Below are 18,941 nucleotides of genomic sequence, written 5' to 3'. Positions count from 1 at the left end.
GTTTGCCTTCTATAAAATTATAGATACACCACTGATTGCCGGCTACGGAGGATATGTCAGGTCTTTCAGCAATTCAGTGTATAAACATACAACAGACAAAATTACTCTGGCAATTTGAGGTATTTTACTAAAATGGAAACAAAGCAACTGCAATAGACCATTAGCACAGGACTCATGTTGCTTATTTTTAAAAAATAAATGGCTTGAATAAATGTCTTTGCTCCTAAACAAATTTATTTTGCTTAGGAGAGAATGTCACCCTTTAAAAGTGTGGAGCCAGTAACTGTCTTTACTTAAATGCAAGTTATGTATATCAGCACAGAACACATTCAGCTTTAAAATTCTCAGTGATCTTCCTCACATTCTGTACGTAATAAAAATTATCTTACCCTGTAATGGCATAGTTATTTAAAAAGGAAAGAATAAAAAGAAAAAACATCAGAAAAGAAAGAAGCCTTACTTAAAGATTTTCTGTGTTCAGGCTTCGGTTCTTTGGATTCGGTGTCTAATCTATTCAGTAATTCGATACTGGAGGATCTTCTGAGTTTGAACTCCAAATTTCTCGAGGTACAACTCCGTTCTTTTGGCTGGGAAAAGAAAATATATATATATATATGTGTGTGCATGCTTTTAATAAAATTATTACTTGTAAGAATGAAGCAAGAGATTACAGAACGCCAGTACAGAATCAGAAGCTAACAGACACACACACAGCAAGTGATGTAGTGAGTATATAATTTAAGGAAAGTGTAATGCAAAATTTGTCATATGGCAGAGCTTTTATGGCCCTGACAGACTGATGTTAATTTCTGAGATAAATTCCCATTTAAGTGAGGAAAACAAAAGGCCTACTTCTTCAGGCTTCAGAGACCAAAATTATTTCCACATTGCAGGCTTCTTCCAAATGCTTGCAAAGAGGAAGGTTGTTTAAACTGCTTTTCTGGTTTAGATAGTTACAGTAAATACTCTTGCAAACACAATTGTTTCAAACATCTTTAGAAATCCAGGGTTGAATTCTGCTGGTCTAAGCTTAGGAAAGAGCGATGGGCGACTTTTCTATTGCTCTAATTCACTGGCCTATAAAGTGACAATTAGGGACCATTAACAGAGAAAAAAAAGAAAAAAGAAAATAAAAGCCGAGATGATATTTTGGCTAATCACACGTCTCTTCCCATGGCATTTGGTCAGGTGAGATTTAGCCATCCTCATGGCCTGGAAAGCTGCGATGCTTTAAACACTCAAAGTTTTAAAACTGAAATAAACGGCACATCTGAAATAGTCCCCGAGTGCTCCGGGGTGGCATCCTGTCCTGCGCACACAGCAAAGGCCAACCTTCGCCGGGACAAACCCTGCCCTCCAGCACCCAAACCCTTTACACGTTGTGCCCCACCAGCCACTGCTGCTGTGGTTCGCTGCGCGTTCAGAGCTACTGAAGCCACAATATTACCTTAGTTGTGCTAAAAAAATAATAAAATTTATTAGATGTTTAGTTGAATAACATGCTAAAAAAAAAAAAGTGTTCTGAATCTCCACGGAAAACTCCACCCCAAAATCTTCGGCAGGATATCAATATCCTCACACGCCCAATGAAATTCACAATATGAAGACATACATCATCAGATCAAACTTTCCTTGGCTGATTATAGCCTCAGGGTAATATAATGTTTGTAGCTCTTTAAGGAACAGTAGCCGTGTTCAGATTAACCCTTTCAAAGAGGTCGCCTCTGCCCGCTCTGCCAATTCCATTGCAGCAAAACCTCTGAAAAAATGCAAGAAATGGGGATATTTTTCTCTCACCAAATCCTGCAGTGAACAAGGAAAGTCAGTGCCCTCTAAAAAAAATATGTTCTTGGATCAGGGAGGGACAGGAGGAAGATGTTTGGAATTTGTACTGAGAGTGGCAAAAAAGAAAGAAAAAGCTACAGCTGAATCTGGTTTGGTAATTAAAAACTGTTTTAATAAAATGCAGCCCTGCTTACTTCTAGTAGAAAACCCCCAGCTTTCCTGGGAGAATAACAGCAATCAGTTACAAAGGAATATTATTTGCTAGTGTTATTCTTGTGAATAAGTAATAGAAATATTCATAAAAGGCTCAAATGTATTAATAGTTCTATTGAAGATTATATAGTGTAGGCTGCATAAACAGAAAATGCAAAAATTCATTAGTTATTAAGTGCTTGTGTGCTTTTACAACCCTGAGCAAACCAGCGTCCTTGTTAGTTCAGAGAAATAAATGTAGCGTTCCATTTCGAGGCAAGAATCAAATGACATTTTTGTTCAACACCCTTGTTTATCTGACATTTTTTAGTAGATTTGCATACATATTTTTACATCCTTCAGAGAAAGGAATGTCTAGCTAGCTGCTGACTGCCTAAAACCTGTAGAGATGCCTAAGCAAATGAAGTTGAAATTGCTACATCTTAATTAATAAAGGTAACAGCCAAAACAAATACATACCAATCTGTCAATTGCATTTTTGATAGCGTGGAACCAATCCAATATGAGAAAGTCGATATCCGACTGGAGGAGGAACTCATTTCCTGACACTGTCGTGATCTGGGGAGGGCATGGGCACAGACAGGTAAGTAAAGCACACACCAGACAGATGATTTTCTTCTATTTTTCTCTCCTATGCACCCAAATGCTTTTCCTTTGTACCAAGAATTATCTCCTGGAGTGCTGAGGTACTGAGGAGTTTTGAACCTCTGTCTGAAAACTGTTTTGAATATGTCACAACGAGAGATTGTCTCAGCAATGCAACCACAGAACACAAATAGTGCAAAAATAACAGGAATGTGACAAAAGTTAACAAAAGCCATGAAACTCAGTGTTACAAGACACAGTTCAAATGTAAATCAAAGCACCCTGAAAAGAAATTAATGTAATATGAGAACCAATTCCTGTTATTTTCAGTTTCCATTTCTATTTTGGTATTATTATTTTTATATCTAGTACCTCCATTCTCAAATTTACACTTTTATTATATACCTGTGATTCCAGAGTCCACTTCCAAGCATTTTGGTAAAATTAATAATGTCACTCTTTTTCACATAGAAAAAAAATTACCATCAAAGATGGCTATAGCAGTGTAATTAGGAGCCCATTTATCATGAAAAAAATCCCCAGTTTGTCTGTATAGAAGTCGATTTACATTTTTGACCCTCTCACTGGGAGTATTTATCAAAAGAATATTCAATCCCCTGATAATGCTGTTTCACTGTGTTTGCAGACAAGTGAATGGAGGGTTACATCTCCACCATGTTTTGCAAGGGAAAGGAGCTCATCCTGCCCATGCTCTAAACCAGCACAGCTCCTGCTGGCTCGGAAACCAAAGCTTTTTTTTTAAAAAAAAAAGTATTTTTTATGTTGCTAAACTGTCGCTTGTGAAAAACTCGGTAGCATCCGCATGTGGGCATTGCACACTCGGGTTTCAGTGGTTTGGGGATGCAGATTTAGTCTGCACATTAGAATTCTTTTTGTGGTAAGGACCAAAACCTTCTCAGGTCTTTCTCTGGGAACAGATGAACACAGTGGACAACAGAGATTTCTCTCTGACCAAAGCGTGAGGAAAAGCAGAGTGAAGCCATTAAGACCTGGCACAGCTTATTTATGTAAATACATCAACCCAAAGTGCTACTGTTTCACTGCATCTGCCCCGTGTCAAGAGTTTTTCCTAAAGCATAAAAGAAACAGCAGATCCTCACCAGCCTGGGTACTCCCTGCATCTTTCTTAAAACTGAGATAATATTGGGGGGAGGAAAAAAAAGACAAAACAGTTTAATGGCTTATTAATTGTTCTACAACCCTCCCATTATTGAGGAAATGCCTGTAAGGAAGGTTTCCAAAGTCATCAGCACTAAGGAAAATCCCATCAGCGCAGCTCCAGCAGAGACATCCTGTGAGAGCGCTGCGGAGAATGTGGGAATGGTCCCCCGGCGTGGGCTCGGGGGCTGCCCGGCTGCAGATGTTCATCCCGTCCCGTCCGCACCCGTCAGGAGCAGACCTCTAGCCACCCCCTCATTGTTCCCCGTGCGCATGGGGGAGTCATTTATCAGGGAGATTTTAATTCCCTTATTAGTCCACAGCCATAACATCAATCACACACTCATCACTCCCTTTATCAAAAGTAAGAAAAAAAAGGTCAAAATTCAACTTAAGGTGAGTTGTTGAAAGAGCTGACCTTCAGTTCTGTGCCCAGCTCCTATGGCAAGGTTTGGGTTCAAATTGTACTATATTATGTCACAATTTATTAATGTATACATGCAGATATGAATTAGACTAAACACAGGCAACAATTCAATCTAATGCCTCTCTCCCAGTATAAACAAATCATTATTAAAATTATAAAATGGAATAGCATTTTCAAAGTAAGAGCAACATATATAATTAGATTTACTGTACTTTGAAGGCTTAAAAAGGACACAACATAGTTCAGCCCTCTGTTCAGTAAATTCAGGTTTTATTAAAACCCAAGTATTCAGCACTGCATAAACATTTGCACTGTATGATATGCAAAAGAGATGCTCCATTGCTAACGAGACCAAAGCAAAATACATGTTGAAAGTTTCTCTGTCTGAAAGTGTTGTTTTGATAATCATATATCATCAGTGTTTTATGAGCAAATCTGTAAAAACAGATCATAGAATGGAGGGAAGAGAATTCATTGAAAATATACTTTCTGTAAGATATAGTTCAAGTCCTTTTCTTTCTTTCCTTAGACTAATCTTCAGAGTAACTAGACAGTTTCAAGAAGACTGCTACTGCTCTCTACAGTTTAAATGCATCCACTCCTTAATTACAGTCAGTAATTGACTTTGTTCTGCTCCATTCCAGTCATTCACAGGAAAGCAGTTCCAAAAGCTTTGGCTGGTAAATCCCATTTAATGTGCAGGTTTCCTATCCCACTTTTATATATTACCTCCTTAGGATTTCTGATAAATGGTTCTTGGAAGGGATTGTTAAACCATATTTGCACTTTGAACAATCGAATTTTCAACACCCTTGGGAAAAGACATCAGTAAAGAATGCTAGCTTTGACTAAACCTTGTGATTGAACAATTTATGATCACAGCCCTAAATGATGTATAACTAACAACAAGCATAAATTGTTCAATATTAAAGCATGCTAACACACCATCCCTGTATCAGGCACTGCTGAAATAACAGAGGGACTGGAGAAAAATATTAAAGACAAATCTGGAAAAATAAAATGAAGTGCTCTAGATAGAGTTGCCAGTCCCCATTGTGCCAGGTACTTCACTTATTTAAATATTTCGTGAAATCTCTCTCTGTCTTTGCCATCATATTTGCAAAGGCTACAGTCTGGAATTAGCATTACTTTAGCAGGCAGAATTATGATGCCCTTGTCGGCAATAAATACCCACAAGTAACGACAACTGACATTAACCCTCTTATTTGCAAAGGGTGCGCCCTTCAGGTTGCTTACAGAGGAGCCAGGACGCCTGAATTCTCTCTTTCTTGCTATAGTACCTTGGAAAAATCACTTCAAAGGCTGAATCCTCTCACATGGTAGTTTTACAATGAAGTGTAGCACAGTCCTGCTGGTAAGCATTGATCCTCTGAAAATATCGGCTCACCGCAGGTAAGTGTGTGCTAAATTCAATGCACTGCTGGGCTGCCAACAAAGTGTGGGAAGGAGGGGGGCAGGTGTGAAACACTTTTTATGATATTCTACTTGTGGCTTATTAAGGATTTCTCTTGTCACCTTATAAAGCTGCAAATGGAGGGGTGAGCTTCTTTTGTATGTCACCGTAATGATGCACCAAGGTTGTGTTCAACAAGATCCTATGTTATTAAAAAAAAAAGATGCCTGTATAGCTCCAGAAAATACAGGACACTATATCTAATTAATACCATTACCATTATATAATACACAAATACACCTAGGAACCTACCCAGGATCAGTAGTTCTTAAAAATCCTACAAATCATGTATTTCTCTTGTGCTGGGTTGTGCTCTGGGACATGCTACTGTGCCATTCATGGCTACTTTCCTCTGGGACTTCCAAACCTTTACAGATGACCTGGATCACCTCTCAGAACATGTCTCAGAGACTCTTCCCTTTCATAGTACCTCAATGGTATTTCCATCAATGGGAAACGAGATAAAAGCCAGAAAAGTGCCATGGGATAAGCCCAGGGGCTTTTGTCTATAGTCTTCCTGCAAACTTTGGTCTGGGGACTACTGCACTGCTGTGAAAATAAGAAAAAAGTCTCCTCCATGGTATCCCTCTAGTTCTCTGCCAACATACATTTCTATAGATACACTTGTTTCTTACATTTATTTTAGCTGCAGAACAGGGATGGAGACGATTTTAGCAATCCTACTGACAGGTACTCCATGGAGATATGGAAAAGGGTGATAAATTCACACAGAAAAACAAAAATACAAAACTGTATTATTGATTCACTCACTTCAAAGCGTACTTATGCATCTCTGGTGGCTATAACTATTATTTGCAGTGACGAACTATTTTCAGACAATGCCAAGAACAAACTTTAATACAGGAAGTGAAGAATCCTACGGGAAAGAAGAAATGCAGCAAAAAACCCTTCACAGCCTCTACCCAGCAGCAAAAGGGAAGAGAGCGAACAGCTCGGGAAGCGTATGTCTCACGTATAGCTCACGTATGGCCACCAAGAAACCACCACAGAGTTCTTATTTCAGCCAAATACTGAAACAAGCCATTGTTCAACTCCCTCTGAATGTGGGACATCGGAAAAAATGCTGGACCATTGGGGTAAAGCTTCATATAACCCACCTCAATGGTTCAGCATTGGATTATTGAACACTTCTGGACTGTGGAAACCCCACCAGACGTTAATCCAGTGCAGAATCCAGTGCCGAAAACCTAGATTTTGATGTCACCTGGGACTCCCACAGCTTGTGGTGAACACTAAGTGATTTAAACTTGGATTGACAGATACCTCTGTGTGCAGAAATTCAATAAAATGTGTTCCTCTTGTTGTGCTGTGCATTGGGATTCCTGCCCTTGATATATGTAGGAAAAAAGGAAACGTGAGTCGCTGGAACATTTCTAGCTCAAAATTTAACACTCTTCCCCCTTCCCACTGCTCCCTTCATCTCACCTTGCTCTCTCACAATAGTGTTTTTTTCTAATCATGTTAATCATCCTGATTACCCCTAATGAAGAGGAATCTAGGCTTTTCCCTCTATTTTCCTGAGATATTTTTGCAGGTTGGGATCTAGCCACCCAGCCCGTGTAACACAGGACACATCACTCTCCATCTGCATGGCAGCCACCAGGACTGGGAAAGGAAAGGTGTGAAGAGAGTCAGAAACAAAGGAAAAAAAAAAAGAAAGAAGAGTAGGAATTTTGTCTCTCTTCCTAAATATTCTTAAAAAAAAAAAAATAATATCATTAGAATATAATATAGCTTGAGAATAATATAGCTTGAGAATAAATACATAAAACATAGATATTCATGTGTCCACACCCAGGATAGAAGTAGAATTAATTAAAGTTGGGAGACACTATGCTCCTTAGTGGTTTAATTAACTGGATTTGAATTAAACAGGGACAGAGATATGTAAGTTTTTAAAAACAAGTCAAAAGTCTAACTGCATTTCTGGAAGTTGATCTTAAATTCTTTCTCACAGATAATCCAGTCTCTTGGCCATGTTTACGCTGAATGAGTGAGCAGCAGAAAGGATAAATGTAATATCTCTCTGTGCTGTACTGTCGTGAGCTGAGAGTCTAATATTCAAGAAACACAAATAAAAGAAAACAAAAGGATCAGTATCGAGCTGCATTATATCCATACTGCATCACATATCCATTATATGATTCAGCCTATCAAACAGAGGTAGTCATGGTTATGCTGATAGTTAAATTACTTAAAGGACTCTAAGATGTTTATGACTACCAAAGAAATTTCATTATCAAGCAGATTGTCTGTCTCATGTTACAGTCTGTCTTTACCAATCTCGCAGTCCTTTGGATGTCGAGCAAAGTTAACATTGAAGTGGTGGGGAAATATCAGCTTGAAAGAAAAGGTCTTCAACCAATCTTTCAAAAAAAGGGTATTTGTTAAAAAATTTTGTGAGAAAGTATCTGCCTTGTGTTCCCAATGTTGCTAGATGTTAAGTAAATATATGCTGATTGCAAAAAAGTTGCTTTGGCAACTCTCTTATTAAAATGCATTTGTAACCCCCATCTGTCACGAAAGTTTTGAAAAGTTTGTTTACTTTGGATAGCCGCCTTATCCAGGGTTACCCCAGCATACAATGATAGCAGTCTTCAGAAGTTGTGCAAGGAACAAGCCACTGGGGATCCATTTTTGTTTTAATTGGCACACACAAACACTTTTCTGGTCTGTCAAAAAGATCAAGCTAATATGCATGGCGGGTGTTATATTCTCAGCTTTTGGGAGTAGTAAAGCTCCCTTTATTTAAGTAATTTAAATGATAGACTGCAAAAACTTTGCAAGTCAGAAAAATGTTTTATACTTTCTATGGGAATATTTGTTTTAAGCAACAGAAAATGTTCTACATATCTAAAGATGTTGAACCTTATGTTATAATTACCCTGTTTCTTCTGACTCTGTAAAAATTACTGTGAAAACCAAGCATTGCAAAGAGGCAACAAACAGATCCTGTGTTTTCACAACTTCTGCACTATTAGCAATTGTAAGACCAATTGCTGCCAGATGTTTATAAGATATATCTTCAATTGTATTGCCTTGTGGTACGACTGATTTGCACAGCCATTCTCTGGGAACCTTTGCGGGATCATCGTATCAAAGCAACCTGCTCACATACATAAGTTGCTTGTTAATGGAATTAACCTAATGTTTGGGGTATTCACATCAACGGCTCCAAAGCGGATTCAACAGCCTGAAGTCTGGGGTCAAACTTCCAAGAAAGAACAAATTTTTATATAAAATAATTTTTTCCTGGTAAATTCCTAGGACTGAGTCCTTCAACATAATTTAGTAACAAAATAATGAACTCTGGGACAGTTAAGAGGAAGAAAAAAATCTTTGAGCCTAATGTTTCCATTCTGTTGTGCAATGAACTCATAATATATATACCAGTTTCTGTTCAATTACATTAATACTAGCAAGGAGAGAATCAGGTCTTCTCTCTGCATTATAAAGCAAATATTTTGCTTTCCTTCCTGGCTGTGAAGAATCTCAGTTGCAGAAGAACTGATTTATACTGCTTGTAAGGAAGATATTGAATAAATAGGAGGTCACGAATAAAGCTGATTAGGCCCTAAGAGACCAAAACTCATCCTTGGATTTGAAGAGGGGGTCAGGCTGGAGAGTCCACAGAGCCTCCCTGGAGGGGGAAGGGTCCAGTGCTCTGCCAGGGGTTCTGGGATGCTTTCACAGATTTCAAGGAACAGCTTGTCATTCTCCCTTCTTCACCCCTCAGTACAGGTCTTACTTCTTCCTTCCATTGGAGATGTGTGAAAATAAAGCACATGCTGTTTAATCAAAGGGGAAGGTAAGGAAGAGCAAGTACTTTCTGCTAAGCATCCAAGGCACGTACTGGGAGAAGTATTTCCTGCTGATCTGCTACGCTGGTATTATACCCTGTGTGAGCTGGGCTCACAGCTGGGCTACTTGGATTGGCCTCTGAAAAAGAGGGTTTTCCTTCAGAGAGCAAAAAGCAAAAAAGGAAAATATGAGACAAGCAGAAGATGACCATCCTGGATGTCAGACACCTGCATGCAGCCTCCCATGTACCCCCTCCCTGTACTACCCTCTGCTCCAGCCCCATGGATGTGCTGTCCCTGCCATGGGAGCGGGGCGGGAGGACTTCTGCCAGTCATTAAGCCAAAGTCAGGGAAGACAGAAGTCACCAGACTTGGGAAGTGAGAAAGGAGTACCTCCAAATCTGGCTCAGAGCAGAGAAGCAAGAGATAATAATTAAGACACAACTCAGTCATGTCTGTGCATAGAGGGAAGTAGGGGAATAGACAATTGCACATTTTGTCCACAGATGAAGACTAAAGGCAATGTATGAATACCTACTGCAAGCTACTTTTCTCCTTGGGGTAATATTTTACTGTTATTGCCTTTGCAATCTGAAGTCATATATTACACAGCCACACACAGAGATATTGGCAATGGTTTCTTAGAGAAGTTCTGTCTTTCTTAGTTTTACCAGCTGGACAATACCTAGTGATGAATGGCCCTCCTGTCCAATTTTATATGCGTGTTATAACACTTTATGATATATGTGAGTGAGACTCAACATGATAAGTCCTTGTAACAAACAAAAAAAAAATCAAAGGGAGAATGAATGCTCTACTTTCAGTACAAGCAAAGAAATATATTTAAAATATATATGTGCTATGTGTAAAGATTTCATTTCATTGACTCTTATTTTAGCCAGAAATTTATTCATCAGTAGCAGAGCATTTTACAGCTACATTATTTGCAGGCAGAAGCCGGTACTGGCTTTTAGTATTTCATTTACTGACACATGTCTCCTATTAATAAGTGCTGAGATTGCACAATAAGAAAAAAGAGATGTTGCTATAAGTATCTTTATACTTACAGAAACGTATTTGGCCATGATTATAAGTGTTTATAAAACATTCAAGAATCGTTCCTTGTCTACTTACACTAATGAGAACACCTGTTAACTTTAGAGCTGCACAGACTTATTTGCATTGAATTCAGGTTTTTGCCTACTGTACATCTCTTTTTTTGAAACAATTAGATGTTTACAGAGAAATATAGCTAAAAGAAGAACAGCAGCTTGAATGCCCTCCAGCCCAAGTCAATGCTAATCCTGGTTTGAGTGAAAAGCAGAAATCTGCTGAATTATAATACCGACACACATTCGGTTAGCAGTGAACAAAGGTGTACCTGCAAATCCTCTGATAGCAGATGTTACTTGTGGGGATTGATACCCGCTGTTGAACAAAGCATCTCATAGAGACGAAACAGCACTACTGAATGGGATTTTTCATTGTTATATTTACTATTTTCTTTTCTTTTGGGTGCTCTCTTTTTCTTTTTTCTTTTTTTTCTTTTTTTTTTGTGACTCAGAACATCTCTGTGTACTGAGCGTGTAGAACATGTGGTCATTTTCCAAAAGAGCTGTTTACATTGTTTTATTAGCTTGCCAAAAGCCAATACAACAACACAAGAACTCTCCTACAGCTAGAGATCCAAAACACCCTCCCTTCAGTAGAGGGTTTGGTGGCCTGGGGCAAGGAGGCAGGAGGTCCCTTTCTATAAAAACAGGTCTACTGAACAGTAAGTGTCATATCCTGCTGCTACATGATCATGCCAGCTATTGTTCAATAACAATGTAAACCATCAAATTTGGTCCGTGATCAGAACATATAGTCTGCCAGCTGTGTCAAGTTCCTAAGTGTTGCAGGCAAGAAAAACATGATGGTTATCATACTCCCTTGCATGCAGGGAGCAAACAATGCATAACGTCTTTGCTTTGCCTCTTGCCACCTTTATTTGTAGGTAAGTACTAGAAGAAGCTAAACCGGACTAAAAATGTTTTCAAGAAGACTATTATATCCCTTTAAGAAAACAAACATTTCCAACTACAGCAACTGAAAAGATTTCCATTTAATCTTTACTAATACATTTAAAAAAATATTTAGTTTTTTAATAGAAATGATGCTGTTGAGATTTAGGACGAAGATGAATACATTTTGTCACGTAGCTGAACTCTCTTTTCTAAGGAGTCACAACCTTGTTAGAAAACTTGCATGGGTGACACCATACATAGACTTCTTAACTGAGTAGAGAACATGGATATTTCAAATACAGTTCCTAAAAGGCTAATAGACTATGAACCTTCCTTACACAGTTGTGGGCTTTTTTCATTTGGGAATGAAGTTATTTTATATTATAAGCAGCATCACAGTATAGATGGTATGGAGATAGTGTTTCATTCAAAGAATAATATCTTCTAATTTTTGAAATTAGAAATTCTTTTAATCTAAAAAAAATGGAACTTTGTATGTCTCCAAATTCTCGTGATAGTTTCAAACCAGTATTCGAGTGTTGGAGGATCCTGGGATTTTTCTTTAGACATTCTGGAACTGCACTGACAGCACTGGAAATGCATTGGCCTTTAAATTTATCAGCTACTCTATGTAGTAGCATAGTCATGACAGAAGGTTACTCAAAATGTTATTTAAAAATAACACATAACCAAAATATCAAATTATCTTTTCACAATAGGTGTCTAAGGGGAGCTTTTCTAGGAAAGGAGAATATAGCTCAGAACGCTGTGAATTTCTTACACTGGCTGAATTTAGTCAGCTAGCGGTAATCGGGTGAAATTCGTGAGGGGTGCTATTCGTGAGGGGAATTGGGAAGTGGTTTTTGGGAATTTGGCAGACTCTCTCTTTTCTAAATATGCTGTGTCTGAAAGGCTGATATTCTTTTCTGTTGCAAGCTTTGGGATGGTGCAGTATAGCCAAATGCAGGTTTGGGGTGACAGCTCTTACAGGAACTTAGGGATCTAAATATAAGAGAAGCTAAAAATATACAAAATTATCAGGCACAGAAACGGCTGAGTATTTGGGTTTTGAGTCCTCCATACCATAATTGTAAGACCATATCTATATGGAGCCCTGCAACACCATGACTGTTGCTCCACTCTTGTCACTAATAAATGTACAGTACACATGACAGGGAAATAAATAGTGTTTTAAAACCCATTACAGCCTCCTTGTCCAAACACATCATCATTGCATATTAATTCAAGCACTGTGGATGTACCAGGAGACTCGTGCTTATCCAGCAACACAAAGTCCAGCTACAGAAGGGCTGTTACCAGAGCATCTCCCCACAGACCCCTGACCCTTATGATCCCTGCCTTTCCCACCATGTTGTTAGAGATACCAGGTGTGCTATCACTCTCATCGAACTCAATGGCACAAGACGACTCAAAAGCGACATCTAATCAGTAACATACACTTTAAATTGTGAGGCAAAATGGCATGTCTTAAGGAAACTGGAATTTCAGATTTAAGTTTCTGAAAGTGTTTTGTTACCCTGTATTACAATCTCATCCATGACCTAATCCTTGCACAGTTCTCCTTCTACTAAAATAATTAAAATAATTATCAGATTCTTGAGTCTGACAAAGAAAACTGAGAAGTTACTTTGCAGTGATTGGAGGCATTTAATCATCAGACCAGAGCTGGAAGAGCTGACTGACTGTCTCTTACTCATGTCTATGAGCAGACACATGTAAGTGGGTTTGAACTATAAACAGAACCAATTACGTTAACATTTCCCAACACTTTCAAGAATAAGACCAGAAGCTTTTATTTGTTTTGCAAAACCATGATCCACTTTTTGCAAATAAGTCTAAAATGTGGTTAAAAGAAAAACATTCAAAGCAGACCCTGGCGGTACAGCTTCTCAGGTACTTTTCTTTCATCTGCTGAAACACAGTAGCCCTGATTCAGCAAGGTACTTCATTAAGCAATAAGCAACTTCCAGAATATGAGTACTTGTGCTTTTTTTAGTCACAAGACTGAAATAAGCAAATCAGAGCAAAAATAGCAGAAAAGTCATATTTATTCACAGAGTGAATATTTCAGGGAACAAAAGATATGTTAGTGACAGTCAGTAAGAGATGAATGTAAATTAACAGCAGAACCACAAGCAACAAAGTTATCTATCACTTATAAGCGTAACAGCAAAAACAAGCTATACCTTCTATCCCAGCTGAGAGAAGAGAATAGCTTATTAAGGAATTAGAGGGGGAAAAACCCAAACCCACCATCACCAAAGACCACTGCCTATCGGTTCCTTCACTGTTAGAAGCAAACCCAAACTGGTAACCTTACCTACCTACTTGAAGAACACAGTATCAGAAAAGAAATATGATTTTTTTTTCTTTAACCTTTGGTTATACTAGTCAAAACACAGCCAGATCACCTTGGAAAAAATGAGAGAAAAATAGTAACTATGTTAGAAATTATACCTAGTTTTCAGCTAAACTCTGGGTCTTCAATTGCCAACAGTCCCCATAACTCACTGTTTCTGAGAACAGATGAACTGATTCTCTATCACAGCCAAGCTCATAATGTCCAAGATTAACTAGAAGTCACTCACTTAGAAGGTGACCTTACAAAGAATTAAACCATAAATTAGATACTGACAGAACTTGAGAATTAAAAGAAAAAATAATTGCTGGGAGTTTTAGGTGTTTAGAAATTCAATTATACCATTTCACCTCTTATTGAAATGCAAACACACATAGGCTGAAACATTGTGGTGTACAGCACAGAAATACATCACATCTAAATAAACTAGTGAGAAATGCTAAAAAAGGTGAATATTTATCAAAACTCTCACTCAACAAAGAAAGAGCACCGATGTCCGTATTATTCAGGAAAGCTGCTTTTATCGAAGGAGAGAACAGGAGCTCAGTTTCACGCTTAAATCTGAATGGTAACTCATTCCCATTTTTCACTGCTTTTGCTCGATGACAGGTCGTTCACCTCACTACTGTCATGCGTTACAAGAATTAGCAATCAAGAAAAATGAATCTAGATCAGTTCCTTGAACTTGCTCATTTGCCTATATTCTCTGTTTCCTACTAGAAACCCGTTTACTGCATCACGGGACCAACTTCACAGCCGACACGGAGCAAGAGAGACGGAGAACCTTGCGAATTTTCCCAATGTATCAGACTTACAGAAACACCTGTGCTAAATAACTTTGTGCTGAGCTACTGTGAAAAGCTGCAGTGTTAAATAGCAATCACAGTTTTGGGTTTTTCACCGAGCTGGTTACTCTTGTGCTAGAGTCCTCCGAGCTGTCGTACAGAGCGTGAATGGTACCCATTTTAATCTTATTGCCTTTCTATTTATTTACATTGTTATAGCCAGGAATTTCTTTATTTATCTTGAAGTATCATTACAGCAATACAATGGGAGTTGAGCAGTGCCTGATAAAGTTGAAAAAAAAAAAATCTGTTTATAAATGCCTTTCATTTTGAATTGAAACAGTTCATTCACTGACTACTGTAAGAAGATGAGAGGGGTTGAGGAAAATCTTCTAAGGCATTTGATTTGATACAGGTTTAAAAGCATTATTTCTCTTCTTTGAAAAGATCCCAAATACAGTATGTAAGGACAAAAGTACTGTAAATTCCAATAAACTTAGAAAGTCACTACAGATCCATTCCTTATTAAGGACTGTAGCATTTACGTGAGAAAAAGCTCTGATTTCCATTTTACATGGAAATAATGCCCTTAAATCTACACAAGCACTTAAAAAAGATTCATTTGCATGTATACAGAGCTCATTATAGGCTTTAAGTGTGTTAATGATTAGATGGAAAACTTGTTCAAACAAATTATTGACTCTGCTAGTGAAGATCAGAGAGACAGTAAAGCTACTGCAAGCAGGTAGGGAAAGTTGCAATTAGGTTTATCCAAGGATTATCTCACTTTACCCTTCCCAGAGTGGTAAATAACAACAGCCCCAAATCTGGGAGCAAATATCAAATACCTGCACATACCTTCACACCTGGCAGGGGAGAAGCAGGTAAAAGCAAGTGCTGCCACTCATGGCAACATCATCACTATCAAAAATGATTCACCTTTTATGTCTTTAAACCCTTTACATGTGTTTCCTACCTACATAAACCACTCTGCAGCTCTTTAGCAGTGGCAGTGGTATTGGAGGATAAGTCCAGGAAAGTGGGAATAGAGCTGCTGCTAGTAATGATTCATCTTCAGTGATGTCTGCATCAGTACGAGTGGAGACTGGAGATATGTTTAGCTGCTACACTCAAGCCAGAGTGAACCTAAACCAGCATATGCTTAGCCAAACCTTCTGAAACTGGGGGGAAAAAAAGAAAGTTGGTGAAAATTTACTGCTCTGTTTCAATCAAAATTTTAAGTAATTCCTGATTTTCACCAGACTCCAGGCAGGAGAGCACAGCTCATGGTATTGAAATGAAGCTCCCACAACATTTTGTGGCAACATGATATTTTATGGCAGCGAGTGCAAAACACAGCAGCAGCACCACTGTAAACTTTGAAACATTTCGAAGAACTTCAAGCACCAACTGCGCTGCCAATACAGTTTTAAGTACAACGTAGTGAGCTAAAATTATGCAAGCAACCGTTTGTCACACAAGTAGTCCCAAAGATTTCAGACAAGGGCGATATCTGCGATGAAGACTTGCAGAAGAGGATGCTCAAAAAGTATATATTAAAAAAAAAAAGTACTTTCCAGTGCAAAGACGATAGCAACACCCGGACTCGTGTTTAGGTAGGCTTGCCTGCGCTCGCGATTCTCATTTCCTACCTACGTGAAGTGTGTTTCAAATCTATAATTCATATAAAGTGAGAATTTCAGTGTTTTTGTTTCACTAAAAAGCTTATTGTGAATGGCCCCAGGACAACTCCTCCAGCCAGGTAATTTAAACAGCAGAAAAGATAGGCAGATACGTTATTTTCAACAAGGTCCCAAGGTGGCTTTCAATTAAGAAAAACAATTGACTGATGTTTCTCTGTTCGCTGCCAGGAAGCTCTATGTAGTATTTCTAGAGCTTTTTCTCCACTCTACCCAACATGTGGGCTCAGTGTCAAGCTGTGAGTTTGTAAATCTTTTTCAGCACTTATCAGAGCTCAACATGAATTATGGTATTACCAAATCTGCTTTATGCAGCTTTTTTTACACTAGAAGAAAATGTATGATTTTATGGTCAAAAAGAAACGTCTACATGCTTGCAATGGGAAAGTGCAGTCAGTTGTGACTGAACCCCAGGAAAAATATTTCCCCCTAATCCTGTGTCTTGACTGTCTTCAAACTTTGGAAACTTCTGAGCTGTCGAGCTTTACATGGTGCACATGGTTTCTCTCTGTACCTTATTAACTTTATTAGCTGAGATTTTATTAACTAAGACTTTATTAACTAAGGTTTTATTAACTTAATGCATGTTTGAATAATCCCTGCTACTTCTGTGGATGATTCGCCTTAAAACGTGTGTTAATCTTTAGTAAAATACCTTATTTTTGTTGTGGAATAGTTAGAACAGAACATAAATCAGCCCTTTTGTTGAGGGCTAATAAACTTTGTGCGTGTGCATGTGTGTGTGTGTGTGTGACTTAATACCATTATAATAATATTATATGGCAGGCAAAAATATAATGAAAATGATAATTTGCCAAAAAGATTTAAAAAACACTGAGGTGTTACCTATCAAAAGTTCTCCTTCTGTCTATGATACAGCACAGATTGCAATCGTGACAGTAAATCTGGTGCTATTGTTAATGCCATGGCACTTTGGTTTTTGGCTTGCTTCAGTCCAATCTGTGACATGCTTGTGAATATCTTTCTTCTGTTCTGTCTGTATGGCATATGGATTTCTGGGATACAACGTCAGACCTATCCACATAACAAGTGTTCAGAGCACCTTATCATTTTTAAAAGCCAATTACTCAAAAAGACAAATGTGAAATGTTTCACATTTAATGATGAGCAAATCTGCAAAACAAATGCAATTTTGCTTCATTTGAAAAAGTTTAGTTTAACTGTAAATATTGCAATGGAGTCCCTAGCAATACACACCATGGGTAGGGACGGGCTCATTTTATGCATATTGTACATCATCACTGTCACTTAAATCTGCAAGATTTTCCATGCTAAGTTGTTTTAAATAAATAGAAAGAAATGAGATACAAAAGACTGAAATGTATGCTTCTGAATAGACTGCAAAAATGTCACTGCTAACACTGAGCATTGGACACTTAAAAAAAAAATATTTTGAAAGTCTCACCCAAAAAACCGAAAACTGCATATGTCTACAGAGGTAAAGGTCAGTAATGAAACAATTAACAGCAAAAATACCAATCCATTTTTTAGAAATATTTGTCAATATATAAAGAATGTTTTGTACTGCACATAAGTGCTCAATTAATCCTGGATTAGTGGCCGTATGTCATATTCCCAGACTGCAATGATGTCAGCTGAAGAACTTAAATACACACAGGTTCAAGGCAAGATTTTGTAAGGACTTCAGGAGTGCAGAAATTGCTACTTTCTGGTGCAGAGTTCACGATTCAATGAGATTCTTAAGAATATGCATAATATAGATGCTGTACTGCTGAGGTCAAAATACAGTATGGCAGAATTTTTTTTAAAAAGAGAGGGTATGGGTGTATATTTATGCCTACATGTCTGCAAAATATATATGCAGACATATAGCAGCCACTGCTGTAGGCAATTTAATGATTGTCAGTTATCTAAATTGTAGGTGCTGAGTACCAGAGATAAAATGAAAATGGTTATTGTTAATGTAGGAGCATATTGGGCTAAAAGGCTGGGAGAAGAGGGATATTAGTGGGAGTACTTGACTGAGCAAGGCAAATGGATTTATGTACAATATCTACAATATATGGGGAACTTATAAACAGATTTTCATATTGAAGATTTTTGTGACTAATTTGATTTTTAAAACCCTCTCACTAAACTGAGAACATTGGTAACAAAATACTATAGAACATGGGAAACCGAATGCAGCTGGCACTGGTAATTTTAGAAGAAACTAATCTTGATATTTATAATATCATGGAGCAAGCGGAACAGTTTTACCAGGCTGGGAATGTTGAAATACAAAAAAGTTCACTTTTCAGCTATTGTGGTTTAGCTCTACTGCACTAAAAAAAAAAAATAAAATTAGAAATCAGCTGTTCCAAGGCAAATATTAAGAAAGTTATGCTATATAGTCATTGAGATACCTTTTTTAAACTGCCTGTACATGTATTGTATTTTATATTAAATTTTTGTAATCCAGCTCAGGGACTTAATGTGACTTAAAATGAGTTCATAAATTATATTTAGAAAGACAGAAAATATGCTGAGCTATAACATTAGAAAAGAACCTTGTTTTTAATACATCCCTTTTAATATTTTTTTTAAATTTCCAAGCACTTTCAA

At 37.8% G+C, this 18,941-nt stretch overlaps 1 protein-coding gene across 1 annotated transcript in view; it reads right to left on the bottom strand.

Moving 5' to 3' along the window:
- Positions 1-18,941, bottom strand: part of ARHGAP15 (Rho GTPase activating protein 15) — a 311,247-nt gene that overhangs the window by 157,854 nt on the left and 134,452 nt on the right. The window contains exons 6-7 of the mRNA XM_068408177.1: positions 2,458-2,556; positions 461-587 (exon numbers count right to left, since the gene is read on the bottom strand). Coding sequence (XP_068264278.1) covers positions 461-587; positions 2,458-2,556 — 226 coding nt within the window. The remainder of the gene's footprint in view (positions 1-460; positions 588-2,457; positions 2,557-18,941) is intronic.

Source organism: Nyctibius grandis, chromosome 9 (assembly GCF_013368605.1).
Source record: "Nyctibius grandis isolate bNycGra1 chromosome 9, bNycGra1.pri, whole genome shotgun sequence".
Taxonomy (NCBI): domain Eukaryota; kingdom Metazoa; phylum Chordata; class Aves; order Nyctibiiformes; family Nyctibiidae; genus Nyctibius; species Nyctibius grandis.
The sequence above is the reverse complement of the archived record's forward strand: the minus strand, read 5'-3'. Positions and strand labels throughout refer to the sequence as shown.